The 27,088-nt window shown below is 43.2% G+C and overlaps 2 protein-coding genes across 4 annotated transcripts; one reads left to right on the top strand and one right to left on the bottom strand.

Moving 5' to 3' along the window:
* Positions 1-554: 554 nt before the first annotated feature.
* Positions 555-5,985, bottom strand: ACOT13 (acyl-CoA thioesterase 13). Of its 2 annotated transcripts, none has more exons than XM_077269974.1 (3): positions 5,908-5,985; positions 3,646-3,830; positions 555-829 (listed from the first exon to the last, which is right to left on the bottom strand). In XM_077269974.1, exons 1-3 carry the CDS (start codon positions 5,950-5,952, stop codon positions 673-675), a joined length of 387 nt encoding a protein of 128 aa, XP_077126089.1. In that variant the 5' UTR covers positions 5,953-5,985; the 3' UTR covers positions 555-672. The 2 variants fall into 2 exon arrangements, with proteins under 2 accessions (XP_077126089.1, XP_077126088.1); XM_077269973.1 differs by lacking the exon at positions 5,908-5,985 and adding an exon at positions 5,235-5,565.
* On the top strand, positions 5,666-27,088 carry TDP2 (tyrosyl-DNA phosphodiesterase 2). Of its 2 annotated transcripts, none has more exons than XM_077269970.1 (7): positions 5,666-5,892; positions 7,498-7,616; positions 8,879-9,055; positions 18,023-18,114; positions 20,081-20,199; positions 23,409-23,579; positions 26,565-27,088. In XM_077269970.1, exons 1-7 carry the CDS (start codon positions 5,743-5,745, stop codon positions 26,844-26,846), a joined length of 1,110 nt encoding a protein of 369 aa, XP_077126085.1. In that variant the 5' UTR covers positions 5,666-5,742; the 3' UTR covers positions 26,847-27,088. The 2 variants fall into 2 exon arrangements, with proteins under 2 accessions (XP_077126085.1, XP_077126086.1); XM_077269971.1 differs by having other exon boundaries at positions 5,712-5,962.

The raw sequence follows: 27,088 nt of genomic DNA, 5'->3' as shown, positions 1-27,088 counted from the left end.
CAGAAGAACTGTATTACATTTCTAATGGGAGGTATTTTTGCTAATATTCTTATACCCACCATATATTGGGATAAGATCTTGGAGATGGGAATACCACTTTAAAGAGTTTCTCCAGTCCGAAATGAAAAGTCACTATGTGACTGCAGACTGCCAAATTGTGACAGCGAGCAAAGCGAACACTGTCACAATCCCCTGGCCCAGGCAAGTGGGCAGTCACATAACTCCATGTAGGCGATTTGCAAACTTCTTGTCACCTGCTGACTAGCCTTATCCAACTTATCTATTGATAGAAGCAAAAGAGTCTAGTCGTCACGTGACAGCACCTTTGTAAATCACATGCATGCAGTCAGAGCGACTGCAGACAGAAAACCCCTTCAACAATTGTCCTGTGCCTATAGTTCTATTGCACTACACCCAGAGTATGGCATTTCATGCTGTATAAATATGTGCACACACAGGATCTTATATTCAGATACACTGAGGAATGAAAACTAGAAAATACTTCCATTTAATTAAACTTTTTGCCTTAATCTAAGATAAGAATGATACAAAGGGGAGATTAAGCCCTGAATTTTATTAAACAGAACCATATGAAGGGAAAAAACAAACTGAACAGAGTGATAATTCTCATTATCAATTTTTTTCCAAAGTCCTTCATCAGAGTTGAAGGCTCTAGCTTCCAAGATGTTTGGTTTGCCTTCCTTGTGCGATTAGTTTCCCCGTCTCTTTATTAACCAGATCCACAGTGGCAAATGCCAGCGTTCTTCCTTGCTTTAACACTTGCGCAGTTATCAGAACAGACTCTCCAATTTTGGCAGCATTCATGAACCTTTAAGAGAGCAGAGGAAAGGTTACTGATTATTTTTTTTGGAACAGTTTTAAGAATACAAAGGTCATGGAATCAGAAAACCCTATGTGAACCCGGCTTTAATAATTCAATCATTGACTAGATGTAACTATTTCTTAATGCTTTTTATTTGTTTAAAACGGCTTTTTTCAGTCTCAATAAGACAGATGCATGGATGCGTTTCAGCCCAACCTTTGTACTTTTCAACTGCCTATGGGTTGGCTGAAACACATTCATGTATCTGTCTTGTTGAGACTAAAAAATGCCATTTTAAGAAAAAAAAAAAAATAATTCTAAAAATGCGGTGACCAGTCTCCTTGCTATACTCTTTGTGGAGGATCACATCCTCGTCCACCAGCAGCACTTGAACATACAGAGTGTAGACTGATCTACTTGACTATACCGTTACAGAGATTGTCCAGACTTATGATATTGATGACCTCAACTTGGGGTAGATGATTAAGATCAGATTGGTGGGCATCCGGAGAGGTGGGGTTGCCAAGGGCTGACCTCTATCAGGACGGCAGGTGTTCAGTAATATCATAGGCACAGAAAACCCCATTACCAACTATTTTTCTCCATGATTGCCAAAGTAGGAGGGTAGATAAGTGTACATTATGAAGACAACAAAAAACTACTTGATTGTGGTCCTCAGAATGGACACTCACAAAAGTTGCTTTAAAGGGTCATTCCCATCTCCAAGATCCTATCCTAATATTTAGTAGCTGTAAAAATAATATTAGCAAATACCTCCAACTAGAAATGTAGTATAGTTATTCCGATTCTCTATGTCTCTTTCCTCATGTGCAGGCATTGCAGGACCTTCGGTATCCATGGTTACAACCACTGATATAGTGACAGCTAGTTACTTAGTGGTCATAACCATGGATACCTAAGGTCCTGCAATGCTCTGTACATGACGATAGAGACATAGTGAATCAGAAAAACTATACTATACTTCTAATTGAAGCTGTATGCTAAGATTATTATTACTACACCTGCTACATATTGGGATAAGATCTTGGAGATCGGAATATCGCTTTAATTACTACAAAAATGTACCCAAGTCCCGGACTGGCATATATTTCTTATGCTGAGGCATGACATGTACAAAAATGAACCATATTCATGCCACAAAGAATTTTATGCATCTTACTCCACTGTAACAAAATGCCAGCCTTGATCACTCATGGCTAACTAATACGGTGGAGCCTCTGCAGTTCCCTAAACCGCGGCAAAAACTCTTCGCAAAGGTGCATGCGCCCTCAGAAACATTTATATCCACTTCTCTGAGGACCCAGTGGCGATTTCCACCAGCTAAATTCCTCATTCTTCATCTGTCATTGTAGCAATGAATGATATCCTTTCACATAACGGAATGTATGGTAACAATGAGCCCCTCAGAATAGGGGCTGCTCTTAAAGCGTTGTACCAATGTTGTATCTTCAGGAACGCATCACTCCCAGCCCCCTGATGGCTGACGGCTCAGACCAGCAGTGTGATCCTGCCGCCGGGCCAAACACTGCACTTCCCCAGACTGCCTGCATGAGAGGTGCTCAGGGGCACAGACAGGTTGGATTCAGTGAGCCCGCCAGCTGTACTCCCGGCCAAGTCAGAGCCCCTCTAATGGGCGCGGCCTCGCTCCATACACTAATATTGTGTAAGGCTGCACCCTGTCTAGTGACGTCGGTGTGGCCGACTAGAGGGCACGGCCTCGCTCTATACAAGTGTATGGAAGCAAGGCTGCAGCCACTAGCCGGGAGTATGTATAACTCATACATACCCTCAGATCCCTGGTAAGAAACCGGCAAATTCCTGCAGCACACAGTGCATGAGCCACAAGATTCATAAGTCTGCAGACACAAAGTGACTGCAGTCTTATCGATTTGGTCTGATGAGCTGAGCTCCCCACACGCAGTTCACTGGCAGGTCTGCTCATCAGACGCTGCCGAGGGAGGAAAGAGAAAGACGAGGAGGGAGATGGGGCAGGCGACGGGCATGTAACAGCAACACAGGAGGCGGCACACAGACGCAAGAGGGGGATGAAAGACGGCTGGGAGGCAGCTGAAACGGGGAGACACCATACCTCTGGGACTCAATACAGGTATGAAAAGATATAGGAGATGTCAGGAGCACTACTATACCCAAAGTAAATCCATGATATAAATCGGGGTGCTACACAATGCATGGAAAAATTGCAAATACTGAACAAGAGAGAAAAAGACAGGTCTCAATACAGGTATGAGGTGCAATTTATAAAAGTCAATATTTCAGTGTTACTAGGGATCAGAAACATGAGAGCCACCTTCACAGAATGCAGCCTTAGTGCTACTGAAGGTGGCTCTTTTACTTAAAAACACCCTGGGGGTGACAAGTTCCCTTTAAAAACAAAACAGAGTCTGGCAGAAAAGTGGTGTCTCCTGATTGGATGTCATTTCCCATCTATTCACAGCATAGATGATGAATGTAGGATCACTGGGGGCCCCAAAACATGATAACCCCCCCAACAATTACTAGAATCAGGTGCAAAATCTGTCAATCCCATATATATTACAATAAGCAGCAGTGCACATGAGTAACCAGCGCACTACTCAGGACCCCCGGGTGTAGTGATCAGTGAAGCACTGAGCGACATAATCATCATCTTTCCTGTGGATAGTTAATAAATTGTCATTTTTGGGGTAATAACTTTAAAATTGCGCATTGCCCAAAAAGTAGGACATGAAGCCTGAAATAATGTACAGGACGTTACTCTATATAAAAAGCTACTGCTTGTCACACCATGAAGCCATACTCACGTGATGCTCATGTCCACACTGACCCCCGGAGCGCCTCTTTCTGTGTGCATCAGGGCAAAAGTAGATATGTTGTCAACCAAGATGGCCGTGCAGCCGCCATGCATCGTGCCATTGCGATTTGTGTGCTCCTCCTCAACTTTCAGCTCACAAACTATTTTCCCAGGACTTGCCGACACAAGCTGGAGCTGCGGAAACACCGAAGCAACACGATGTATTCACAAGAATGACGATCTGCCTCACTCAGACGCCCGTGCTCTAGCCAGGCTTTCCTAGGCCGTGCCTAACATTGCCGCTCCACGCCAAGTAAATGTGGGAATAGTAAATATTCACAGAGCCCGGCGCTTCCCATTCCCAGGGCTCACATGTAAACGAGCCTCACAATAACCTGTTGGTGTGGGCCGCCATCTTTACGGATGCATGCTCAGAACCCTCATCCTAGCGGGTGAAGCCCGGGGATTTCAGTGTGCCCAGTGGCAATCCGGATCGGCTGGAGAAGAGAATAGAAGGATTTTATTTTGAAACCTTTTATGGTTCTGGAAAATTGCAGCCAGCAACCGCCATTTTACCAACTCTGTGCAGAAGCAAATGGTAAGAAAATGCACAAAATTCTAGTAGAATTTATTCCTCATCTTCAGCGTGCAGGTCACTGAAGCCCAAAGCCATCACCGCCACCTCTATACATTCTGTGCATTCCCAAGAAATCAGTTTAAAACCATATGGAAAGGTGTTAAGTGCTCTGGGCATGACAAAGCACTTCCCAGGCCCCGGCCTTTTCTCACCCAGCACCCGCCTCTTTTGCGCCATTGGTAGCTCACTGCGTGATGTAAGACACCAAGCAAAGAAATAAGGCCGAGGTTATATCAACGGAGCTAAAGAGGCTGGCGCTGGTCTGAGAAGTGCTCGGTCACCCCCAGAGCACTTAGCGGCTCACTTGCATGAGAGTGACAATACCATTTCCTCAGGAATGCGGAAATAGATATTAAATAGTGATGAGCGAATATTCTCGTTGCTTGAGATTTCCCGAGCACGCTCAGGTGTCCTCCGAGTATTTTTTAGTGTTCGGAGATTGTTTTCATCGCCTCAGCTGAATGATTTACATCTGTTAGCCAGCATAAGTACATGTGGGGGTTGCCTGGGCCTGGGAATCCCCACATGTAATCAAGATGGCTAACAGATGTAAATCATTCAGCTGCCGCGATGAAAACGAAATCTCCGAACACTAACAAATACTCGGAGGTCACCCAGTGTGCTCGGGAAATCTCGAGCAACGAGTATATTCGCTCATCACTAGTACTAAATATAAAGGATTTCCATGCCCTTAGTTGTGTTTTTCTAGGGGGAGGGGGTAATCTTACTGCCAGATTCCCTTTACCTCAAACCATAAGACAGTCTTATTTTCTTAAAAGGGTTGAAAAAAATACTTCGCACTGACAGAAGTGGAGGCGTTGCCCGTCTCCACCAATCAGAATCCAGAGTTCATTCTTTCAGCCCAGTGTTTTAAATACAAGCAGTAATCTGATTGGCGCAATGACGGCGAGCTCACGCGCATTGCTACTAATGATGGCTTCGGTCACGGCGCTGCTGTATACCTTGTTCAGGACTCGGTCAAATCCTGCCCCCTCTCCCAAGACTTTCATCAACGATCGTATCGTGCTCGTTTTTAAAGCGCTCATGACGGGTCAGTGCAATCCCGGCACCAATATGTGTGTGTACAGTGCAGGTCACCTCCAAGGGAATTCAGGCGCTGACAAGCCCCGCCCCCAACACATTAGGGGCGTTGCTAAAAGGAGCTTCCGAGGCCGGCTCCACACTACAGAAGCGGAATTACCTCCCCGAGTACCGGTGCCAGCACTACGACGAGAAGCAGAAACGACGAACGAGCGCACAATAATTAGCAGCAGGAGCTACTTAAACTTCCGCGTTCCACACTGGAACGCAGCACGTGATTATAACTTTACGGATTGGCTGGAATAGGGTACGTGCGCCTCACTTCCCAACCAATGGGATTGCGGCTCAGGGCAGCTCGTACTGTGATTGGATGGTGCCGAGGCGCGCAGCTGTAGTGACTATAGGAGACTGCTGGCTCCGGACTGTGGCATGGAGCTGCCCGGTGCTGTGTGGTCCTTCCCGGGGGACGCGGCCCTGATAACGGACAGGGAGCGGAGATGTGCGGAGTTCTCCAGCGTTGTGGGCTGTGACCGGGCTGTGGCGCAGTGTTTCCTGGCGGAGAATGACTGGGAGCTGGAAGTACGGCTGTAGTACCTGGCAGGAAGGAGGGGTCCTGTATGGCGTCCTATGTACAGGCATAGACCGCGGTGTGAGCTGCCGGCAGCGCCTGTCACCCGCCGCGCCGTCATTACGGACCGTGGACACGCATAGGGTGGAATGAAAACTAATTTTAGTTTCGCAAACCTGTGCCGTGGTGCAGTACAACCCAGTGTGTGCAGATAGGGCCGCTGGGTGTTTAGGAATGCTAGAAGCCCCCAGTGAATACAACTGTTAACTATCAAGGGATTGAAAAGTGCCCCAAGTTCTCCCCTTACAGCATTTATTGGAGCTGTTAAGTGACCAAACACCAGCGGTTCTACAATTCTCAATTCTAGCATCTGTCATTCATTTTATAAAACCGTGAATTGTCCATGTGGGATAAATCACATGATATTCTGATTGTTCGGACCCCACAATGCAAAATGTTTGTTATTGTTTTGACTCTTTTCTTATAACCTTACACGTTTACATTTTGTGAGGGTTATTTACTATACAGTATATGAAAATGTTCATAAATTGTTGGAGACCGCGGGATCGGACATTGTCCGATGTGGATCTATTTTTGTTTTCTGCTGCACGGCCTCAGTGAATAGTGTTCTAGCTGAGCGAGGGTAGATACCCCTTTAGTAGGGAAAACTCATTGGGGGCGATTCATTAAGGCCGGCGCTTCACACGGCAGTATGGATAAAGGGCTTGTGGAGTGCGATGCTCAGAATTCATTAAAGGCCCACACCCCATAATGAATCTGGCGCATTGTCTGTGTCGTGCAGCTCCTGGGACTGAAGCAGCATTATGGCTTACAAATTTCCAGCACTTTTGCTGAGTTTGATCTGTGGTTATGGCCACATCCTGTCCGGCTCCAATCATTTTGGCCAAGCTGCTTAAAAAAAAAATAAAAGCCTAAAGTCGCAAAATTATTGTGCAACTCCATTTTGCGACTTCTCAAAGCATTTTAGGCCCCTATTCTGCAAAAGAAACATTGATGAACTGCCCTCATTGTTTCCAGTGGAAACTACAACTTAAAGGGAATCTGAGCAGAGACCCTGATTCCAGCAATGTGTCACTCACTGGGCTGCTCGTTTCTTTTCCCTAGAATACCTGTTTTCTGCAGATCTAGCAGTGGTCAGAATGCTGAGCTGTGACTTACCCCACCCACTCTCCTGATTGGCAGATTGCTGTGTACACAGGAAGCTGCCAATCAGTGTTGTGGGCGGGGTTATACACAGATTGGCTGGACTATCTGGCACACTGCACCTAGTCCGGGAGTGATAATCTCCTGCTGGTAAAACACTAATTGTATTGAAACAACACGTTGCTGAGCAAGTGACACATCCCTGGAATCAGGGTCTCTGCCCTTACATTATGCCGCTCTCAGATTAAATGGCAAGAACCTACTGGCAGATTCCTTATAAGTTTTTCCAAAGCTGCACTGGCTGTCAACATTAAAACCTAACAGATCTGTGTAGATTATGCCTCACAAGAAAGATGTAAAATATATCTCTCTTTATGTAGATGTTTTAGAATGTGTTTAGTTTGTGTTTTTTAATTATATATACTTATTTTTTTAATTTATTTAATTTTCAGAGAGCGATTAACTCTTACTTTGAACCGGGAGTCGAGAGTCCTCCAAGGGAAGAAGCTTCAACTAATTTGACAAGTCCACCTACATCCGAAACCATGCCTGTAACCTCGTCAGACATGTGGTGAGATTAAAGGAGCGTTTATTGATGTATTGTACATGAAGATGTGAAGCTGATTGGACACCGTATGCTACCAAAGTTCTTAAGTGGCTGAAGAACCCGCCATCTACAAGTCTTCTAAGGGCACTTGGCTCCAGATTTCTCTTTGATACGTGTCCATGATTGCTGAGCACAACTAAGAACTGGCCATTAATTTAAATGTTGTAGCTTGGCCTCATTCAGATGTCTGTGCTGCACATACGTGTTCTGTCCATGTTTTTTACAGCAACAACACATAGCGATTATATTTTAGGGGGCTGTTCACGTCTGTTTTTTGCAGGCCACTTAATCTACAAATTGTACTTATTTGTACATTTATACACCTATTAAACTAATGGATCTGAGGAAAAATGGATGTCATCAGAGTGCTTCCCCCCCCCCCCCTGTGTAGCAGGTAGAAGTTTGGAAATTTTATCTTATTTCTATTTTTGCCTATGAGAAAACCAGATGCCCCAATGATGGTAAAAACAAACGCACGTTAATCACTGACCAAAAGCGCTATATAACAATAAGCTTAATAAAACTTAACTTTTAATCTACTATATGATAACAAACAAAAACAACAAATACACATACGGCCATAAAAGCAATATCCATGGTTTGGCTGAAAGTACAAGGGTGCACAATATCTTTATATCTTCTTTATGGGAATATGTACATTTTTAACGCGTAATCTGGGAAGTGTGCAATATATTTGAGCACACGATTCTGATTATTATTCTTAGGATATCTTCTTACTGTTGACAATTCTACTTTTTGGATCTGTCTGAATTGTATGGTCTGTTGTTTGACTCTTTCCCCTCGTTCACGACAGGGCCCAATAGGGCGTATTAGAGAGAGCCTACGTTGAGCGGGGGCACCACTGCGCAGGGTATAGGGTGCCACCCTCCGCGGCAAGGTAGGGTACAGACGGTTTGCAATTAGGGATAGTGTGCACCCTTATACTTTCAGCCAAACAATGGATATTGCTTTTATGGCCGTATGTGTGTTGTTTGTTGTTTTTGCTTTTTACCATATAGTATATTAAAAGTTACGACCAAAAATGGATGACAATCGGATCCAGTACACTAATGAAAAAGTCCTCCTTTATTTTTTTTATTTTTTTTTTCTCCTACTTAATGAAATTCTGAATGAGACCTTATTCTTCTTTTACGTCCAGCGCTTCTCTTGTTAGAGTAGGTGCTCAGAGCACCATTAATAGTGATGGTTTTGGATTTCTTATCTAGCATTGACTTGACAGAAGATGCACCAGTTATCATAAAGCAGGCACCTGTCGTAGAAGGTCCCAAAACTCTGAGCCAAGAAGACGAGAGCCACATTACTCTCCTTACCTGGAACATTGATGGAATTGACCAGTCCAACCTTCAAGAGAGAGCTCGAGGGGTGTGTTCTTATTTGGCTTTGTAAGTTTATTATGTCTGTATTTTTCTTCTGATCATCCCTAATCTAGAGTTTGGATAAATACGATGAGTGGCAGAATGAGACCTTACATAGTAGATTTTTTTTTCCAAGCATGATATGGGCAAATTTCCCTTCACTAAGGTTGGTGTACAGATGTCCTACAAGGCTGTTATGTTTGATGAGGAGACATGAGGCCAGTCCGGACATCACGACTCCTACTTGGACCGTGAATGTCAGATGCATGAATCCGGCTTATTAGTACTCCTCCAGCCTGAATATCTTAAGGATGCAATGTTAGTGTGACACTTTATTGTAGTGGTCTCAACATGCAGGAAAATAAAATAAAAATAAACCTGAAAGCGAGAATCCTTGTATCCTCTAGCTCCCTAGTTTTTGCACTAGACCTGACAATGTATTCGATTTATTTGGAGGGTCCCTATATAGGGACTGTGTCATTCGAAAGTGACCTATTGATTAAATTAGGATATATATATATATATATATATATATATATATATATATATATATATATATATATGGTATATATATATCCCTATCCTGGATCTCGTCATATCATTTTTATTTATTTTTTTTAAACCAAATATTTTTTATTATGCAAAAGATATACAACAATATCCATTCAGATAACAATATACATCAATATTTTGATTTTTACAAGAAACAAACCCCCCCGCCTCCCTCCTTCCCTCCCCCTTTAACGACCAACTCCAAACATACAATTCTCTTGGAAAGAAAAGATTAAGCAGTACATACATATTTATTATTAGCATCATTTTACCACCGCCGTTCAGTTGTTCCCATCCAGCCATGGCTGCCACAGCTTTTGAAAAAATCCCATCCTATTCCTCTTATTATATATGCTTCTCTCGAGCTGGACAATATGATTCGCTTGTGCGATAAACTCCCGTCTAGTAGGAGGTTCCTCCCTAATCCAATACCTTGCGATCACCTTTCTTGCAATGAACAATAATCTAGCAATTGCCATTTTGGCAGTTTCGTCGGTCAGGATTTCCTCCACGTACCCAAGTACACACACCACCGGATCCCTAGGAATCGTACACCCATAAATCACCCCTATCTGGTTCAGCACTACAACCCAGTATGCGAACAATCTGGGACACAGCCACAACATGTGCAGTATACCAGCCTGAGACTGGGAACACCTGGGGCACCCAGAATCGTCTCTCAGCCCGGCTTTAAACAACATGTCAGGTGTCCTGTAGGCCCTATTTATCACATATAATTGCGACAGTCTCCCAGGCTCACTCATTGACAACTTAGGTATGTATTCCAGTATGGACTCCCACCTATCATCGTCTATTTGCCCCAGTTCATCCTCCCATTTCATTCTGGCCTTAATAGGGTAATCCAATAGAAAGGTATGTAACAAATCGCCATATACTTCGGATATTGCCCCTTTTGTTCCGTTATTATTTAATATAAAATCCAACATTAGATCCTTCTGAATCACTATAGGCCCCCTCTTTTTTTTTTTTTTTTTTTTTTTTTTGTTTTTTGTTTTTTTTTGTGCCTGAAATGCGTGCTGAACCCTTCTATATTGATACAACTTTAACCCCGGGAAATGGAATTCCTGCTGCAGCATACCAAAAGATTTAAGATTCCCGTTGTGAATCAACTGACCTATCAACCCAATGCCTTTTTCCCTCCACTCTCCCATTCCTTCCATATGATTAAATTCCTGAAAAGAGAGGTTATCCCATATATGCGAAAACTCAGTGAATTTCACAACCCCCCTTATACCTTTAATCGTCTGCCATACCTTATGGATCAAATTTATGGTGTGAAAACAAGTTCCCAACTTCTTAAAGATGCCAGCTTCTAAACCCTGACCCAAGGGCCACCTGCCAATTATATGTACCAAACTACTATGTCCCTGACCTTTCTCAAGTCCGTCCCCCCAACCCCTAAGATGTTGGCTTTGCGCAGATAAAAAATATAACCAGGGATTAGGCAGGGCAAGTCCCCCCTCATCTTTAGGCCTCTGCAGTATCTCCTGCCTAATTCTAGGGTTCTTCCCACCCCACACCAATTCCCCAAATAATGATCGTAATTTACGAAATCTGGACAGAGGGATCCATACCGGAGAGTTATGCAAAATATACAAAACTTGTGGCATCACCACCATCTTAAGTAGGTTTACTCTACCCACCACCGACAAATGTAGCTTATTCCAAGCTGTAATTTTGACGCGTAGTTTGTTTATTAAAGGCTCAAGATTAAGTTCCTCAAATCTAGTTAAGGGAAGAGAAAGCTGAATCCCCAGATATTTAAATTGCGTCACCACCCTTAATTTCGTACTCTGTTCCACCTCCCTCGTACAATCTACTTCCCTATCCACCTGCATAACACTTGATTTATCCCAGTTGATGATCAATCCAGAAATTTGCCCAAATCCTACAATTAATGAAATCACATTTCCTAAAGACTCCCCAGGGTCCTCAAGAAAAAGCAAAATATCATCTGCATATAGAGCAACTTTCTCCTCCATTTTCCCGTACACAAACCCCTTTACTAATTGAGACCTTCTGATAGCCGCTGCCAGTGGTTCCACTGCCAGAGCAAATAGCAACGGGGACAACGGGCACCCCTGCCGAGTACCTCGAAAGAGCTGAAAGCTCTCCGACAGTGCGTTGTTCACCCTAAGTTTAGCCACTGGAGAGGAGTATAGGAGTCTCACCCATGACACAAAAACTGACCCAAACCCAAAGCGACCCAGAACCGACCACAGGTATTGCCATTCTATACTATCGAAGGCTTTATGTGCGTCGAGAGAAACTACCACCCTCCTACCAGCATTCTCCGCCGGTATCTGCATATTGAGGAATAGCCTTCTCAAGTTGATGGCAGTGGATTTATTAGGCATAAAGCCAGATTGGTCCGAATGAACCACCTTTTCTATCACCTGAGTCAGTCTGTTCGCCAAGGCCTTAGCCAGAATCTTAACATCTGTTGTCAGAAGTGATATCGGTCTGTATGACTCCGGCAACTGTGGGTTTTTATCAGGTTTAGGAATGACCACAATAGTGGCCTCTCTCATGGAGGCAGGCAATATTCCCCTCTCCAGTGACTCCTCAAACACCCCCAACAATCTGGTCAACAGCTCTTCAGAAAGGACATCATATATCTCAACAGGGACGCCGTCAGCCCCCGGAGCCTTCCCCCCTGCCATCGACCTCAAAGCACTCTCCAACTCCTCCACCGTAAGCGGCCTATCTAACAAATCTCTTTCCTCAGCTTCCAGCCTAGGTAAGTTTGCCTCCTCTAGAAATCTATTAATTTCAACTTCCTTTTGCCCCGTATGCGATGCATATAAATCACTATAAAATCCCTTAAACCCCTCCAAAATTTGGGCCCCCTGTGTTACCATATTACCATTTGCTAGTTTCAGAGCGTGTACATGTGTCGAGTCCCTCTGAGCAGATATTATCACCGACAGTAGATGACCTACTTTCTCCCCTTCCGCATAAAATGCCTCTTTTTGGAAAGCTCTCGCCCTCTCTGCTTTGCGTAAATGTAGTTTGTTAACCTCCTCTTGGGCCATCCTCATACGGTTCATGGTGTCCTGAGTGCGTACATTACTCAATTCAGCCTCCGCTGCCTTCAATTCCTCCAGTATAATTTTGTCGGACTCCCTTGTTTTTGTTTTATGCCTAGTAATCTCTTTAGATAATATTCCCCTCAAATAAGCTTTCATGGTGTCCCATACCACATGCTTCGCTGCACTACCATCATTAAATTTAAAAAATTCCCCTATCTCTTCCCCGATCTTTCCTATATCAAGAATTTTTAACCAAAAAGGGTTAATTTTCCACCCCAATTTAACTGCCTCCCCAGGGCCTTCAATTCGCAGTGTTACTACCAATGGACTATGATCCGATAGTATTCTAGGCATATAGTCTATCTCCTGCTCCAGAGCCAAATCAATCCGGGATAGAGAACCATATGTCGCCGAGTAACAGGAGAAACAGTACATGCCGTCATTACGAACTCTCCACAAGTCCCTCCATGCCACCTCTTTTAAATAGCTACCAAATGCTGTCAAATTCCCCTCAGTCCTCAACCTAGCATGCTGCCCCCTATCCCAGTGATCATCAATAATATTGTTCATGCCTCCCATTATAATTAACGGAACTCCTCCCCACCTGCTGGATAGAGTTAGGATTTCCTGTAGTTTTTTCCCTGAGTACGGTGGAGGAATATACACCGACACGACACATAACAACTTAGCATATATCTTACACACAAGGAATACATATTGTCCGTCACTGTCTATTACCACCTCTACCTCCTCGAACGGGACACTTGTATGTACAAGTATTGACACTCCTCTAGCATAGGCCGAGAATGTCGCATGATATGCCATCCTCACCCATCTTTTCTGCAATAAACCCGTCTTTTCTTTTACTAAATGAGTCTCTTGAAGGCATATCAGCGAGGGTCTCTGCTTCAAACTATATTGCAAGATAGCATTACGTTTGGTATCATTCGATAGACCCCTAATGTTCCAGCTCAAGATTTTTACTTTATCCCCCATCATTTTGTATGATGGTAAAACTACTCCGTTTCCCTCCGTTGGTCTCCCTTCTCCCCCCAACCTGGGCCCACCCACCCAAAACACCCTCCCAAATCTTCATTATACAAAACAAAACCCTAACCTTACCCTTCCCTTCCCTCAATACCTTCCTCCCCTAAAACCCCCCAAAACTTTTTACCAATCAAGAAAAAGTCTCCTACTCCCTCTCTGTATGAGAAAGGGGAACGCGCTTTCGCAGTCTCAACAGTGGCTCAATAGCCAACACCAACTCACCAATGGGTTTAACACTCTCCTTCAGTCATTCCTCCCTCCGCCCCTCAGAAACAGAATATATAAACAGTTGCGCCGCCGAACACAACTTCAACGCACAGGAACCCACATATCAGATTCCTCTAGTAATAAACCAGAATAAATCAACAATTCAATTTTCTTTCCCTCCCACAGCTATCATAACAGCCTGAAGTTCACGTCTGATGTTCCTCAGCGGATCTTTTCTGCTCCAATACGTTTAGCATTCAAATCCAGCCAATGAGACACCTCCTCAGGATTTTGAAAAAAGTGGACCTTTTCCATGGCCACCACACGTAGTTTCGCAGGATACAGCATAGAATAAACCAGACCCAGTTCACGTAGGCGTCTTTTTCCCTCTCCAAACTTCATCCTGAGCTTCTGTACAACCGTGGAGTAATCAGGGTATAGAGATATTCGGTTGCCATCAATATTTAATTCCTCCATATTCCTGGCTTTCCTTAGCAAAATATCTCGGTCTCTGTAATTTAGGATTTTGGCTAGAAAGGTCCGTGGGGCGGAGCCAGGAGGCAGAGGTCTGGTCGGCACCCGGAGAGCTCTCTCTACTGCAAATAATTTAGTGAGACTTTCCCCTCCGACCTTAGTTTTCAGCCATGTCTCAATAAAGTCAGTGGGGTTGTTTCCTTCGGTCTTTTCGGGCACACCTACAATTCTCAAATTATTCCTGCGCGAACGATTCTCCAAATCGTCAGTTTTAAGTTCCAACTCCGCAATGCGCTGGACATATTTTTTCTCTCTTTTTGTCAGTTCAGCAATTTGATCATCTGCACCTCCCACTCTTTCCTCCAGCATTTCAACTCTCCCCTCCATCTTGTGCATAGCCGAGCGAAAAGAGGTGACTTCCCCTTTAAGATCATCCACCTGGGCAGTTAGGGTTGTCAGTGCAGTCTTACAAAATAGTACTGCAGAAAAAATATCTTTCAGGGTTGGCTCCCCAGCTCCCTCCTCTCTCACAGACCCCATTTGTGTAACATGTTCCTGGGTCAGATCATCCACCACATTCAGTGTAGCAGACCTCATAATTGGTGCTGTAACATGTGCTGTGGAGGCTCCGCTCACAATCTCCTCTGCCTGTTCCCCAGACCTCACATCCACCTGCTCCCCCATATCTACCGCTCCTCCTGTTACCTCTCCACCGGCTCCCATCATCATACGCTCTGAGTCCTCTGTTCTGGCGAACTGCTCCAGCCTGGCGATCACTGTTATGATCCTTAGTGGTTGAGGATCACAAATTACTCCAGCAAGGTGACTAAACATAGGACAAGCTCTAGGGAGGTGGCAAACTGGACTGACCGCAAAACTGAACCTATCCAACCACACTAGAGGCAGCCGGAGAACGTGTCTAAAATCCTAGACGTCTCGAGCTAGCCTGAGGAACTAACTACCCCTAGAGAGAAAGAAAGACCTCTCTTGCCTCCAGAGAAATAATCCCCAAAAGATATAGAAGCCCCCAACAAATAATAACGGTGAGGTAAGAGGAAGGCACATACACAGGGGTGAAAGCAGATTCAGCAAAAGAGGCCCACTAATTCTAGATAGCAGAAAATAGAAAAGGGGTCTATGCGGTCAGTAAAAAACCCTTACAAAACATCCACACTGAGATTTCAAGAACCCCCACACCAACTAACGGTGTGAGGGGAGAAACTCAGTCCCCTAGAGCAACCAGCAAGTAAGAAATCACATTTTAACAAGCTGGACAAAAAACATGATGAACGCTGATAATCAGAAACTGAACAAACAAAAACTTAGCTTGTCTTGGAGAGACTGGGAGCAAGGTAGTCACCAGGAATCTGAAGAGCACTGAATACATTGATAGCAGGCAAGGAACTGAGTATCCAGGTGAGCTAAATAGGAAACCAACCAAGGATAACGAACCAGGTGATGAAGCCAACCTGCAGAAAGACAACACTACACAGTACCGCTTGTGACCACTAGAGGGAGCCCAAAAATAGAGTTCACAACAGATCACCTCAAGCCGCCTCTGGTATGCAGCATCAGCCCTTGCCGCCTCTTCCACAGCGCTGCCGGCGCCATCTTGGGATCGCGTGCTGCCTGCCATCCCGACCTCCTTCTGCCTCTTACGGGTCATTCCAGGCTTTCCTCGCAATGCGGCCGGTACCCTCCGCTCCTCAGATGCTCAGGGGCTCCCCCTCCGGTTTTTGGCGTTCGGCGGCGCCTCTGAAATGACCGGATCACCGTTTGAGCAGCAGGGAGAGATCCGACCCACGTCTTCCTACATCGCCCGCTAGGCCACGCCCCCTCCTCGTCATATCTAAGGCTGGTTTCACACTTGCGTTTTTATCTGCATGCGTTTTTTTAAAAAAACGCATGTGTGAAAAACGCATGTAAACGCGGTAAAACGCATGCGTTTTTTAGACGCATGCGTTTTTATAGAAAAACACAAGAAAAAACAAGAAAACCCTAACCCTCCCTACCCCTAACCCTAAACGTGACTGAAATACGTGGCACTGAAATACGTGCAACTGAAATACGTGGTACTTAAATACGTGGCACTTAAATACGTGGCACGTGGCACTTAAATACGTGGCACTTAAATACGTGGCATGTGGCACTTAAATACGTGGCACGTGGCACTTAAATACGTGGCACGTGGCACTTAAATATGTGCCACGTGGCACTTAAATACGTGGCACGTGGCACTTTAATACGTGGCACGTGGCACTTAAATATGTGGCATGTGGCACTTAAATACGTGGCACGTGGCACTGAAATACGTGATACGTGGCACTTAAATACGTGGCAATATGACTGTCAGAAAATGTTCATTAAACGGTTAGGGGTAGAGTTAGGGTTTGGATCCCTTTATCACCTTGATGGTGGTGGGTGGCTTTTCAGTGTGTTTTCTGGTTTTTTTCTATAAAAACGCATGCGTTTTTAGCGCAAACAAACGCATGTGCTTAAAAACGCATGCGTTTACATAGACAGCAATGCATTTTTTTGCCGCGAAAAAACGCATGCGTTTTTTCGCGGCAAAAAAACGCGCAAGAAAATACTGCAGGTAGCATTTTTGAAAATGAACGCATGCAGACAAAAAACGCATGCGTTTGAAAACGCGACCAAACGCATGTGCAAAAAAACGCATGCGTTTTCAATGTTAAATATAGGGGGAAAAAACGCATGCGTTTTTTGTGCAAAAAACGCTGCAGACAAAAACGCAAGTGTGAAACCAGCCTAACAGACCGGACATTCAGTGTCTCCCTCTCACACCACCTCCTCCCTGTCAGTCGGTGTTCCCTAAGGCTCAATTCTAGGACCCCTGCTCTTCTCCATCTACACCTTTTGGACTGGGACAGCTCATAGAATCCCACGGTTTACAGTATCATCTCTACTCCGATGACACGCAGATCTAGCTGACATCACCTCCTTACTGACTAAAATCCCACAATATCTGTCTTTCATCTTTTCTACTCGCTTTCTAAAACAACATGGACAAAACGGAGTTCATAATCTTTCCCCCATCTCACTTTACCCCTCCACCAGACTTATCCATCAATGTCAATGGCTGCTCACTTTCCCCAGTCCCGCATGCTCGGTGCCTCGGGGTGATCCTTGACTCTGCCCTCTCTTTCAAGCCACATACCCAAGCCCTTGCCTCCTCCTGCCAACTCAAAAACATTTCCCGGATTCGTACATTCCTTGACCAAGAATCTGCAAAAAAACGCTTGTGCATGCCCTTATCTCCCGCCTCGACTACTGCAACCTCCTACTCTTTGGCCTCCCCTCTAGCACTCTGGCACCACTCCAATCCATCCTATCCTCTGCTGCCCGACTAATCTACCTGTATCCCCATTGTTCCCCAGCCTCTCCTCTCTGCCAAGCTAGTGTACAGCTGCTAATGTCTATCATTGTTGAAAAGAACAGGGAGTAGGAGTCTAATATTAGGCCTAGTGGCCAGTGAAAATCAAGATGTCCTTTTTTATTTTTTATTATAGTGATATGAAATCTTTTTTGTTTAAATACATTTTAACGTAAAAGCGTGATTTAATCAATTGACCCTTTTCTGATGACACATAATGGGGGTTAGTTTATCGGTAACTTGTTGTTACTATCTGTGCTATTGCAGGTACAGTCCTGACATCGTGTTCTTGCAAGAGGTTATTCCACCATATTACGAATATCTGAAGAAAAGAGCTGTCAGCTACACAATCATTGTAGGTATGTAGCTATTCTAACAACTCGTACATGGCTATATTTTAGTTTGTTTTTAGCTTCATTTATCTGGTGTCTGTAGAAGAGTTTTTTGTTTTGTTTTTTTTCCAAAATTCCTTCTCTCGGTACGGCATCATATTGTAAATACACCAGTCCTGTATGACCTGCACAGTGCAATAGGGTGTGTAATTTTCATGGTATCTAAATATCATACATTGTTATAGTTGAGATCAGGGAGTAACTGTATATATAATGTTTGGCTTCTGCCTTATCTAGGCCTCAAACAGAACAATAAGGTCCTTATTAAAGGGACACAAGAAACATTAAATATCCCAGCAATTCCTCCATCAATTTTCTAATTTTCATTGTTATTGTTTTATCCCAAATTACATCTTAAACCAAGAAATGGAGAAATATGTAAAGAAATATTCTCCATTGTCTCCAGAGCTAAGCCATGCTCCCTACACTCCTTACTGTCCTAGATGCAGTGCCCAGTCTATGTAGTAGGTCAGAACACATTACTCACCCCATAGTATAACTTTAGGCAGCCCCAAGTCAAAAACAGAACTGCCCAACAAATTAACCCATTAATAATCCGGTCCATTTGATTAGCAGTCAAGAAAGCTGTATGAGTTCTCATTTTTTTGCAGCACATGTTGTATTATTATTACCATCATGTTGGGGCAAATATCCGTTATTGATGAGCCTCTATTATTATTTTGGTTTTTTTTTGTTTTGTTTTTTAAAGGGAGTAAAAAAACAGCTTTTTTTTTGTTTTTTGTTTTTCTCTCCACCTTGAGAAAAAAATGATCCCACCAATTAAATGTAGATCACCATAGTTTTCTATCCATGCAAAAATAAAAATTGTCTGCCTTCACTTACATAGTTTACCGTGTGGAAAGATTATTGTTTGTTCTACGGGTTGGTATAACTCCAGTGGTAATGAAACACCTTCATGGGTTTATTTATTTATTGTACTTTTGCACCATTAAAGCTTGTTTCACGAAAATAGAATTTGTGTTGTTGCATCCTCAAGGCCATAACTATTTTTTCTCTCAGATGGCTACCTGAGCCCTTGTTTGTTACAGTATGATGAGCTTTAATGGATACCATTTTAGTGTACATATTTATTGTCTTTTTTTTTTTTTGGGGGGGGGGGGGGGAGTGCAGTGGTAGAGAAGAAAAATATGCAAGTTCACTTATTTTATGATTTATTTATTTTTTTGTGGTGTTTGGTATATTTGCCAATTTAATCTATGGGGTAGGATAATTGCAGTGGTACTAATCTGTTTATTTTTTTAAATAAAACTATTGCTTGATGGCTTGGATAATGCTGTGGAATACATAGCATTCCACAGCATTATAGCCTTTCAGACTTGACTGGAAGACCTGGAAGCAATTTTTAGTTCCCCAGCTACCGTCTTAACCCATCAGTACCCTTTGTTCACAGTGGACGGCGGGCTGACAGGGGAAGCCTTCTTCCTCTGTCAAACACTTTGTGTTGCAGTCCGTATTTTATGCGGCATTTAAATGGTTAAACTGTTAACATTGCTGGTAACTTCATGGTTTAAACCTAGAAGAAAATAAGGGTAAATTAGTGTTCTGCTAGAATACTATCCCTCTAATGATAGTGACAGAATGAGCAGTCCTCTCCTTATCTTTTCTGACTACTCTTGTGGCCAGCATGAAAGAAACGGCAACATTTTAAGATTTATTTAGTTAGATACTAATGAGAAAAAAATGCCCAAAAACTAAAATAAATAAATAAATCCATAATTTTATATAAAAATATGATTTCACACGTCTGACATATTTTCTGATGATACATTAGTCTTTTGTTGCCATAGTTATTTCTCGGATTTCATGGTATGAAATTGACTAGACTTTTGTGTGCGTTTTGTAACAACTGTGTTGGGAACATTTTAGGGATATTTGGTAGTGTTGTTCTTTTATTATTTTATAACTTTTCTAGGAAATGAAGATGGATATTTTATTGCAATCATGCTGAAAAAATCAAGAGTAAAACTCCTCAGTCAAGAAATAGTTCCATTCCCAAGTACAGTTATGATGAGAAATTTGCTGATAGCAAATGTGAGTATCTATGTTGTAGTCACTGTTACAAGCTGGAAATGATGGGTAAATGTTCTATACTGTGCAGACAAGAGCTGGTGTTAGGCTTTTTATCCTTTCCAGCATAGGGTGTGTTCACACACAGATTTTTGAGTTTTTAAAGGGAACCTGTCACCCCCAAAATCGAAGATGAGCTAAGCCCACCGGCATCAGGGGCTTATCTACAGCATTCTCTAATGTAATATGCCTGTATGTCATCTCCCCTGTATATAGTATATACCTGTTGTATGTCGTCATCTCCTGTATATACCTATGTGTCATCTCCTCCTGTATATAGTATATACCTGTATGTCATCTCCTCCTGTATATAGTATATATCTGTGTGTCATCTCCTCCTGTATTAGACCTCGTTCACACATTATTTGGTCAGTATTTTTACCTCAGTATTTGTAAGCTAAATTGGCAGCCTGATAAATCCCCAGCCAACAGGAAGCCCTCCCCCCTGGCAGTATATGTTAACTCACACATACACATAATAGACAGGTCATGTGACTGACAGCTGCCGTATTTTCTATATTGTACATTTGTTGCTCTTGTAGTTTGTCTGCTTATTAATCAGATTTTTATTTTTGAAGGATAATACCAGACTTGTGTGTGTTTTAGGGCGAGTTTCATGTGTCAAGTTGTGTGTGTTGAGTTGCGTGCGGCGACATGCATGTAGTGACTTTTGTGAGATGAGTTTTGTGTGGCGACATGCGTGTAGCAACTTTTTGTGTGTCGAGTTGCATGTGGCAGGTTAGTGTAGCAAGTTGTGTGCAGCAAGTTTTGCGCATGGCGAGTTTTATGTGTGGTGCGTTTTGAGTATGTGCAAGTTTTGTGTGAGGCAACTTTTGCATGTGTTGCCACTTTTGTGCATGTGGCAAATTTTCCGCGTGTGCAAGTTTTGCGTGTGGCGAGTTTTCCATGAGGTGAGTTTTGCACTTGTGGCGAGTTTTGCGTGAGCCTAGTTTTGCATGTGGCGAGTTTTGCGCGTGGCGAGTTTTGAGTGGCGACTTTTGTGTTTCGACTTTTGTGTGGCGAGGTTGGTGTTTGTGTGGTGAAATGTGTGCTGAGGGTGATATGTGTTCAAGCACGTGGTAGTGTGTGGTGCATTTTGTGTGTGTTCATATCCCCATGTGTGGTGAGTATCCCATGTCAGGGCCCCACCTTAGCAACTGTACTGTATATACTCTTTGGCGCCATCGCTCTCACTCTAAGTCCCCCTTGTTCACATCTGGCAGCTGTCAATTTGCCTCCAACACTTTTCCTTTCACTTTTTCCCCATTATGTAGATAGGTGCAAAATTGTTTGGTGAATTGGAAAGCGCGGGGTTAAAATTTCACCTCACAACATAGCTTATGACGCTCTCGGGGTCCAGATGTGTGGCTGTGCAAAATTTTGTGGCTGTAGCTGCGAGACACACACACACACACACACACACACACACACACACACACACACACACACACACACACACACACACACACACACCCCACACACCCCTTTATATATTAGATTCATATTTCTGATTTTTAGCACTGGAGAAAAGTATAATCAAGTTCATATTGATAAATGCCAAAATTGGTATATTTGCTTTGGACATTAACCCTTTCCCGACATGGCTAATTTCCATTTTTTTTGTTTTCAATTTTAACTCCCCTTCTTTCCAAGAGCCAAAACTTTTTTGTTTTCCACATAATGGCTTGTTTCTTGCGGGGCGGGTTGTACTTCTGAGTGACACCATTCATTTTATCTTAGTGTTGTTGAAAACAGTAAAAAAAATTCCAAATGCAGTGAAATTGCGGGAAAAAACCCGCAATTATTACTTTTTTTTTTTTTGGGGGGGGGGGGTATTGTTTTTATGATGTACATATTGTGGTAAAAATGAGCTGGCATTATTATTTTAATGATGGGGGGGGGGGAAACTATTTTTTTTTCTTTCTAGTTGTTATATTACAGGTCTTATAGATAACATTTTAATTTTTCAGTCAATAGCGCTGTGTGAGGACTTACATTTTGCGGGGCGAGACTGATACCATTTTGGCGTAGGTATACTTTGATAGCATCTAAGGGTTCATGCACACGTCCATGCAACTTGGTCCGAGAATGGACCGCAATTTACAGAAAGGCACAGCCTCATAGAAATACATGAAGCTGTCACATTGAAGTCGGAAGACCCACTGCCAGTATGTGCGTTGTGGTCCATATTGCACAGACGTCAGCATAAGTCTGTACAGCGTTTATTTTTCAGCATCCAAATATACACAATTTTGGGTTATTTCAATATTTTTTGTTTATGGTGTTTACCAATTGGGTTAATTATTTTTATACTTTTGAATTTTTCTGTATGTGGCTACACCACATGTATTAATTTCTATATTTTAATGGGGGGGGGGGAAGGGGGTAATTAAAACTTCCCCCCCCCCCCCCCATATTTTTCTAAACTTTTTAAAACCTTTTTATTGTACTTGAACCTGCGATCCTCTCATACCGTATTATGAATACATGTAGTTAGAATCAGCCTTCTTTGCAGCCCAGCCATAAGATGGGTTTCAAAGGAGTGCCGGAATGATTGGTCTTTAACAGACCCCTGGCTGTCATAAAAAACACATCGGCGTACCGCGATCACATGGCGCTCTGATGGATGCATAGAATGACGTGCCTCCATGCCGACACGCTGTTAATGCCACCATCAGTTTGACCGCGGATTTTACAGGTTAACAGTTGTGGACGGAACTCTGCTTCCCTCGTGGTTGTTAGAGATAGGTCCTGGCTGTAACACACAGCATTTACCCTCCGAGAGGAGTAATAAAGCATAAAGTGTCAGAATCGGTGACTTGAGCTGAGGTTTTTATAGGGGCTTTTTTATGTGCTTAGTTTATCCTGTCCATTTGGGTTGACGCACTCCCTTTAAGACTTGGAATGCATCCAGAAGGGGGGAGAAAAGGGGTTCATTACATTTTTAGAATGACTTTCATCAGTAAAACAATATTCCATTCATTAATTAGAATATCTGTGTACAGATATTCAAATTAAATGTTTGTGTCTTTTGTTCCTATATGCTTTTCTGTGCCTCGAGCATTCTGTTTTATGGTAGAAAGTCTTCCAGTATTCCTTCTTATTTTGTGGTTTGTTGGTTTTTCTTCTATAAGGTGAAGAGTAAATGTGACTAGTGTTTTCTTTTGTAATAGGTTGATATCTGTGGACAGAATATTTGCCTTATGACTTCCCATCTAGAAAGTACCAAGGAACATGCAAGTGAACGTCAGAAGCAGCTGCAGATTGTCCTGAAGAAGATCCAGGAGATGCCTGCTTCAACCACTGTCATATTTGGTGGAGATACTAACCTGAGGGACCAAGAGGTCTGTTCCAGTCACCAGTTTGAACTCTTCATTGAATGGGTTGTCCAGCATTGTCCACAGGATATGTTATTAATGAGATCGGTGGGGTTGTCATTGTGAAGCGGAGCAGCTGTGTACATTGCTCAGTCGCTATTGTCGGGTACTGCAGTATATCCTCTATTCCAGTGAGTGGAAGATAAATCGCAATACTTGCTGGTGACCACTAGGCAGTGTATGGGTCTGCTACGTTCTGCTGTGTTCACTGCTATCGTTATCGTTGTAAAGTCGCTTAGTGTGAAGGTACCTTTAGCGACTTAACAACGATAACGATAGCGATCCGTGATGTTGCAGCGTCCTGGATAGCGATCTCGTTGTGTTTGACACGCAGCAGCGATCTGGATCCCGCTGTGATATCGCTGGTCGGAGCTAGAAGTCCGGAACTTTATTTGGTCGTCAGATCGGCGTGTATCGTCGTGTTTGACAGCAAAAGCAACAATGCCAGCAATGTTTTACAATGGTAACCAGGGTAAATATCGGGTTACTAAGCGCAGGGCCGCACTTAGTAGCCCGATGTTTACCCTGGTTACCATTGTAAAAGTAAAAAAAAAACACTACATACTCACCCTCTGATGTCTGTCACGTCCCCCGGCGTCCGCGCTGCTGCTCAGAGCTTCCTGCACTGACTGTGTCAGTGCCGGCCGTAAAGCAAAGCACAGCGCGGTGACGTCACCGCTGTGCTTTAGGGCCAGCGCTTACACAGTGCAGGGAAGCTGAAGGCGAGGGATGCGACAGACACGGCAATGTAAGTATGTAGTGTTTGGGTTTTTTTACATTTACATTGGTAACCAGGGTAAACATCGGGTTACTAAACGCGGCCCTGCGCTTAGTAACCCGATATTTACCCTGGTTACCCGGGGACTTCGGCATCGTTGGTCGCTGGAGAGCTGTCTGTGTGACAGCTCTCCAGCGACCACACAGCGACACTGCAGCGATCGGCATCGTTATTTAGATCGCTGCAGCGTCGCTAAATGTGACGGTACCTTAACAGACTGACTTGAGAGCCACCGTGCTACCAGCTGCACCCAGCCATTGTTGGACTCCACAGCAGTTTTTGTTCTATTTTCCACTCACAATTTTTTAAGGCCGATCTAAATTATTATTTTTTTTTTTAAGGGTGTTTTGCAGAGTATTCCCACAGAGATGCAGAGTACACACAGGTTTTTGCTGGCACAGTATTCCCACAGGCACGGTTGCAGAGTATAATTATTTTAGGCACACTGCTCGAACAAACACAGTTGCACAGTACTAGAGGCATTTTGGCACAGTACGCACAGAGCTGGGCTGCAGAGGCATAACGGCACAGTTTTTTAGGCATCTCAGCTGAAACTCGTACACATACAGTGGTAGAGTAGATTTTTTTATTATTATTTATTTATTTTTTTAAACACTGCTCACAGAAGATGGCTGCAGAGTACAATAATTTTTTTTACACACAACTCACCATAAAAGGCTGCAGAGTAAAAAAAAAAAAATAATTTCTTACACACACTAATTTTATAGACAGAGCAGTACAGTAAAATTATTTGTTTGGCATATAAATGGAAAAGACAGCTCCTGCTGAGTTTTGTTTATTGACCACAGTACTCCCTCACTCCAGCTGCGTCCTGCCCTATGCTAATGAGAGCGTAATGGCAGCGGCACTTGTGAACCGGCCTTTATACAGGCTGGGTCATGTACTGCATCGGCCAATCAAAGCCATGCCAATACTTGCAATAATGCAGCCTTTCTACAAGCTTTATTAGTAGTGATGAGCGATGAGCACGCTCGGGTGGTCTCCGAGTATTTATGACTGCTCGGAGATTTAGTTTTCATCGCCTCAGCAGCATGATTTACATCTATTAGCCTGCTTGATTACATGTGGGGATTATCTAGCAACCAGGCAACCCGCACATGTACTCAGCCTGGCTAATAGCTGTAAATCATTCAGCTGCCGTGATGAAAATTAAATCTCCGAACACTGACAAATACTCGGAGGTCACCCAGGGTGCTCATCACTATTTATTAGGCAAACACAAAAAGAAAATCGGATGTGCAGGTAAAATGTACGTGTTCGTTATCGGACACTAGGTGTACTGTACAGACCCCAAACTTTCCCATTCGGGTTTGCTCATTCCTGGTGGTCACATGACTGCCTGCTCTCGTCGGTAACACCGGAGACTGCTGACAGCTTTCGATGCGCTCTATAAGAAATCAGAAGTCTACAGTCACAAAGTGACTGCAGGCTTTCACCACAACACTGGAAAACTCCTTTAACCACTTCACGACATGCACTGTACAAGTACAGCGCATGTCGTGTCCCTCCCTTTTGATGTGGGCTGAGCCCACATCTTTCCCGGCACATGTCAGCAGTTTTGTACAGCTGACATGTGCCCCTAACAGCCGCAGGTGGAACCACAATCCACCCTCGGCTGTTAACATGTTAAATGCCGCTGTAAATCTGACAGCAGCATTTAATGTGATCGCATCGGAAGCGCGTCACCAATTGCAATTTTTCTGCAATTTCACTGCACATGCAATTTTTTTCCCGTTTTCGAGTACACAATACGGTAACACCTATTGTGTCGTTCAAAAGCTCAACTCGTCCCGCAAAAAACAAGCCCTCACATGGCCATATTGATTTAAAAATAAAAAAGTTATGGCTCTGGGAAGGAGAACGAAAAACAAACGCAAAAACGATAAAGGGCTGCGGCGTGAAGGGGTTAGGATTGGCCTTCTGTACGCCATTCTTAATGAGTAGATGCAGGAATAAGATACGCTTAATTCATTAAGAGATGCGCGCCACATAATATATATTATTTACTAATAACTTATGGAATGGAAGCCAAGAAACCAGACTAACCCTACTGATTTATAACAAGGTTCCAAAGTTTTCAGTAGTGAAGGTGTATGTGAACAAAAACTAAGACTTTAAGTGATCGCTGAAATATATTTTTCCCTCTGTTACAGGTTGGAAAAATTGGAGGCTTGCCAAGTAATATTTTGGACATTTGGGAGCTTTTGGGCAAACCGGAACATTGTCGTTATACTTGGGACACAAAGATGAATAACAATCTGAAAGCCTCATATACTTGCAGGCTACGGTTTGACCGTATATTCTACCGAGCTGCGGAGGACGGGAGCCAAGTTGTTCCTCACTCTCTGGATTTAGTCGGCACTGAAAAGCTGGATTGTGGAAGGTTTCCTAGTGATCACTGGGGTCTCTTTTGTGACTTTGATGTGATTTTGTAAAAAGTCCAATTGAAGCTAAACTCCTTTTAAATCTCATTTAGATCTTTTCTTCTTGCTTTGCCCACTATTTACATGCAAAATTGAGTCATCTCTTGTGTGGGAAATCTAAATATTTTTTTATCGCCTGTACCAATATAATTAGGAATGTTTTTATTGTGTTTTCAAGCCATGTCATTATTTTGATTTTCTTTTATATATTAAGCAAATATGTAAATGAATAAAACCACATTGCTCAAAACTTA

The sequence above is a fragment of the Ranitomeya variabilis genome, chromosome 6 (assembly GCF_051348905.1).
Source record: "Ranitomeya variabilis isolate aRanVar5 chromosome 6, aRanVar5.hap1, whole genome shotgun sequence".
NCBI classification, from domain to species: Eukaryota; Metazoa; Chordata; class Amphibia; order Anura; family Dendrobatidae; genus Ranitomeya; species Ranitomeya variabilis.
The sequence above is the reverse complement of the archived record's forward strand: the minus strand, read 5'-3'. Positions and strand labels throughout refer to the sequence as shown.